Raw genomic sequence first — 5,132 nt, 5'->3', positions numbered from 1 at the left:
ACACACACACACACACACACACACACACACACACAAATAGGCCAACTCACCAGGCATCGGCTTCTTCCTCCGGGAGAACACGTGGTAGGGGAAGGTTCCAGAACTCTTGATGAACTCACTCATTGCCTCCATGTCCACGCTTCCGCTCTCGTGCATGCTGGTCGTCTGCTGGGCGCGCGGTGACGTCACGACACCACTCCCTCCGACACCGACACCACCGACACCGCTACTTCCCCCAACATCACCGACACCGACACCACCGCCACTCCCTCCAACGCCACCGACACCGACACTACTAACGACACCCGTTACGTCACGACGCAGCGATGACGTAAGCTGACCATCCCCCGAAGTAGCGACCTCGAAGCGGTGGTGATGCGAAGTCATATCACCACCACCACTACCACCACCACCTGCTACTACTACTCCTGCTTCTTCTGGTACTGCTTTTGCTGCTGATGCTGCTGCTGATGATGCTGCTCCACCGGATGTGACGTCATTTCGAGGTGACGTCACACCTCTGGACAGGGTCACGGCTGGCACACTCAGACCCTCTGACCCACTTCCACTACCAACAACATGACCACCACGTGAGTACACGTCACTGCTAGCCCTACTCACTACGTCACTTCCAGTTGAACTCATCTGACCCTCACGGAAAGGAAGTGAGGAGCTAAAGCCACTCCCAGACTCATCCCGGTGAGGAATTCGGTAGGGTTTCGAACTGGAACCGGCTGACGAAGGTGTTGAGTAAGTGAGATGGTGGTGGGGCATAGATGTGGAGATGTGTCCTTCGGTGACGATCGCGTCTAGTGGAGACAACGATCGACTTCCGTAATAAACCGGGTGACTGTCCAAAATTGGTTGACCACCTTTGTAAGCAAAACTATTTGTACTATTTATAGCACTGTTTGTGTTATTTATAGCACTGTTTGTGTTATTTATAGCACTGTTTGGGTTATATATTGCACTGTTTGCGTTATTTATTGCACTGTTAGCACTATTACTACTATAATCTTGAACCAAGCTCTTGCTCCCTGAGGCAGATGCGCTCAGATTGGCCGCTTTCTTCTCGGCTTTCTGTTGTTTCGCCTTTTCTTTCCTCGCGAGAGACTCGGCCGAAGACTCGAAAAGATGCGCCTTTTCCAGCACCGATCCGAACAAGCCCTTTTTCTTGGGCTTCGGGGCGGGCCGGGAAAAAGCAGATTTCCCGCTACGACTGTCTTCCTCCTCCTCACCACCAACTGCTGCTGCTGTTGTCGTCGCGTGCGTTGTTGTCGTTGTTGTTGTGTTCTGAGCACGTGCATTCAGGTGTGTTTTCTGCTGCGGTGATGATGGTGAGTAGTAGTAGTAGTTGGCGGCGGTGGGGGTGGTGGAGGTGCCAGCTGTCGTGAGTTCGGGGTTCATTTTATCTGCACGTGCACCGCCACCGTTGTCGTTGTACCCTGGGTGGTTGTTGTTGGCTGTGTACTGTCGTTGCTGTTGTTGTTGCTGTTGCTGCTGCTGCTGATGATGATGTTGCTGTTGCTGTTGTTGCTGCTGTCGCCCAGATTTTTCCTGTCTGTAGGGCGTGATGTTTTCTATATCCTCGTAGCTGGGTTCTCTTTTCTGAAGGCTGTAGATGAAATTTTGGCCAGGGTGTATCATCATCGCTGATGATGATGGTGGTGATGAGGGCATGGTTGTAGATGTACATGGTGATGATGACAAAAATGAGGACGACGTATTTCTGGGTATAGTGCACAAGCCTTTGAGGTTGGTTGACGAGTAGTAGGCGTGGTCTGTGGAGTCTGGCGTCGTCGAGCTGTAGTGGTGAGACTGGGGTGATAGAGAGCGGTGGTGGTGAGACTGGGGTGATAGAGAGCGGTGGTGGTGCTGGTGATGGTGGTGGAGGGGGTGGTGGGCGGAACTTCTCGGAGAGTGGGCGGAGCTTCTTGGCGAGTGGGCGGAGCTTCTCGGAGAGTGGGCGGAGCTTAGGCCGTGGGTGGAGACGCTGGGCAGGGAGGAGGCGGAGCTCGGTCCCGTCGTCTCCGCGAGATGGAAGGCGTGGGCGTGGCCCTGGGTGGTGGGCGTGGCCCCACAGAACTGCTGGAGGAACGCGCGCGTCTCCAGGTCGTAAGGGTAGTGGGTGGACGATTTCCCGCGCTGGTTCTTGAGGCCCGTCACGTTGTCGTAGTAAGGGAACATCCCCGCTTGTTTGGACTCGCTCTGCAAGTTGGGATCCGAACCCGAGAGAGGCTGCTCGTAAGACGAGCCCACTGCCGAGGGCAGGTGAGGGGTGGAGTAGTGGCCGTGGAGGCCCTGGAAGGCTTCGTGGAAGGTTCGGGAACCGCTCCTGTCGTCAGCGAGAGGGGAGGAGGAGGGGAGGAGGGGGTAATGGTCGCCTCCGAATTTGTCAGAGTAGTTCTGGGAGGTGGAGGACATGTGTAGACTGCTGTCACTGGATGAGGGTAAGGGGGTGATTATGTTGTTGAGGGGGTAACGGCTATATTGGTGAGGGAGAGAGGAAGAATGTTGTTGCTGTTGTTGGGGTAGTTGTTGTTGTTGTTGCAGCTGCTGCAGTTGGAGATGTGGTTGGGGTGAGAACGAGGCGCGCGGCATTCCCAGTTCTTTGCGCAGTTGCTGGTGGTAGTTGAGATGGGAGTAGCTGGGGCTTTGCGGGCTCCCTCCTCCTCCTCCTCTTTCTCTTTCTCTTTCTCCTCTTTCTCTTTCTCCTCCTCTTTCTCTTTCCCCTCCCCCTCCACCTCCTCCTCTGTCTCCTCCTCCTCCTAGATTATACCCACCATAATCTCTTCTCCCAACACTTCCTCTAGAGGACTCAAATTGAAACAGAGGGACTTCATTTCGACTCGGACCTCCCCCACCTCGATTCGGGTCCTCCAGGATTCGGTACCGGTTCGGGCTGTGATCCGGGCTCTTACTCGAAACTTCCGGATCCGGTGCGGCCCCGGTTTTGCGCTGGTCAATGCACAGAGGCCGCTCCCTTGACCAGACGCCTGGCTGTGACATGTACATAGGGGTGACCACTCCGCGGGGAGGCCCGTCCATGTGCTGAGCGCTGTGCGATTCCCGGTCGGCCCCGCTGTAAGAGGCAGGGGTTCGGTACCGGGACTCGGTCGAAGGGGATTTGGATCCGGTATTGGTCAGATTCCTCACCCATTCGGATAGAGTTCGCTGTTTCGACATTTTCGGTGTGTTTTTCCCGCCTTCGGATGATGAAGGTGACGATTTTTCGCGAGTGGATGACAAGGCTCTCTCTGACCTACTCTCACTGGGCTGGGGTTGAGCATCGGATCCAAAGCTGTGGCCTTCGTATATCGGATAATCGAAATCTTCGCGCTGCTTCAATCCGGTTCCATTGCTGGAGGATCCGGTTCTGCTAAATCCGTAATACCCACCACTAGAAGTGGGAGAGTTGGCAGAGCGGCTGCCTTCTTTCTCGAAACCATAATATCCGGTTGGCGTGTAGAGGGGGTGCCGGAATTTAAAATGTCCAGCCGGATCAGACGAACCTTGATGAGCGTGTGGAGCGTAACCGATTCCTTCTGCATCAACCGGTTTGCTATGAACCGAATATCCGGATGCTTCCGGAGTTCTCGGTTTCTCGAATCCATAGTATCCGGGTGAATCGGCAGCTCTTGTGGGGCTGCTGCTGCTGTACTCGCTGTGGTGGCCGAAGGTATGCGCGTGATGTTGAGGCCTGTTCAAGCCGAAATAGCCACCAGAACTCGATCTGGCGTAGTGGCTTTGGCTGCCGCGTCCTTTGTTGGAGGAGAGATTGGAGGTAGAGGACGACTGTTGGACAGCTGGGGGGTGCACGGCGCTGATCTGTGACGTATACAGGCTGAGGTCGTCGTAGGGGTTAGTCACGTGATGAGGCCCTCCATGACAACCGCCCGGGGAAGCGTCCCTGGCAACCATCGCCTCAGTAGCAGTAGAAGAAGAAGAAGGAGGAGGAGACGAAGAAGATGAAAATGAAGTAGATTTTGGCGAGTTGGAGAAAGAGGGAGATGCTGAAGATGTAGCACGAAGAACTCCTCCTCCTCCTCCTCCTCCTCCCCCTCCTCCTCCTGGCGAAGATCTCGAAGGGGTGGCGAGGTTTCTGGCGATATCTGACGCCTGAGGGACGGAATAGAACCCATCCCCCGCCGCCCCTCCACCTCCCACCCCACGTCGAGATTTGGAGGAAATCATGACGACTGCCTCCTCTTCCTTATATTATCGCTACACCATGACCACATTCAGAATACAAAAAACACATTAAAAAATCCTCGCTTTCTGCTTCATAACATTTCAAAATCCAGAATAAAAACAAAATAGTCACATAAAAAATTCTCGCCCCCTTCTGCTTCACAAAACTTTTTTTTTCCAATCAAGTCTTCGTGAATTAATTAATTATTCCACAGTTGAGAAAGAATTGTTCGTTTGGTATTTAACCAAAAAAAGTCTGATTTGATAGATCGATTGATAGAGTAGGTGTTTTTACGGCACACTTGACTCAAGTAAATGTCTACTGCTGCTTCAACAAGACTTTGGAAGCAAGCACCAATCTGTGAATTTAATTGTCGTCTCGCGTAGATTTTTAGCAAGAAGACACCAGCAAAACTTGACACATTTCACATCAAATCCGCGCTAGTATTTCCGCAGAAATCCACACAGTCAGTTTGGTGTTTCTTTCTTCGGCAAGCGCTACACCACACACGATACGACTTATGTATATCTGTCTGTGGTGTAACCTCACCTCCAAAAAGTTTTAAGTCTTTATCAAGCCATTTTTTCTTCTTTTAAGTCTTTATCAGGTCATTTTGTCTTCTTTTAAGTCTTTATCAGGTCATTTTGTCTTCTTTTAAGTCTTTATCAAGTCATTTTGTTCAGGTTCCGAAGAGATACACATCCGTGGATCAGTCTATCCGTTAGCAGACGCGTCCACAGCAGGGTATGACGGAGGCATCCAAAAGTTGATGACGTGCACGACCCGAAAGTAACTTGATGGTGGATGGAACAAAGTATACACTTATTGGAATTCACCAACATAAAAAAATGATAAAAATAATGAATCCAAAAGAGGACCTTTGGTATAAATCTGACACGCCTTATCACTCCAAACTAAACCTTTAAAAAAATACCCCCCC

General features: G+C 52.0%; 1 protein-coding gene across 1 annotated transcript in view; it reads right to left on the bottom strand.

Annotated features, from left to right (window-relative positions):
- The window catches only part of LOC101864006 (protein lingerer), a 12,984-nt gene that overhangs the window by 840 nt on the left and 7,012 nt on the right, over positions 1-5,132 (bottom strand). Inside the window, exon 2 of the mRNA XM_005105128.1 lies at positions 51-4,985. Within this exon, the coding sequence (XP_005105185.1) occupies positions 51-4,194 (4,144 nt within the window). The 5' untranslated portion in view covers positions 4,195-4,985. The remainder of the gene's footprint in view (positions 1-50; positions 4,986-5,132) is intronic.

The sequence above is a fragment of the Aplysia californica genome, unplaced genomic scaffold (assembly GCF_000002075.1).
Source record: "Aplysia californica isolate F4 #8 unplaced genomic scaffold, AplCal3.0 scaffold00453, whole genome shotgun sequence".
In the NCBI taxonomy this organism is placed as follows: Eukaryota; Metazoa; Mollusca; class Gastropoda; order Aplysiida; family Aplysiidae; genus Aplysia; species Aplysia californica.
Note: the sequence above shows the minus strand (reverse complement) of the source record. Positions and strands in the feature narration are given on the sequence as shown.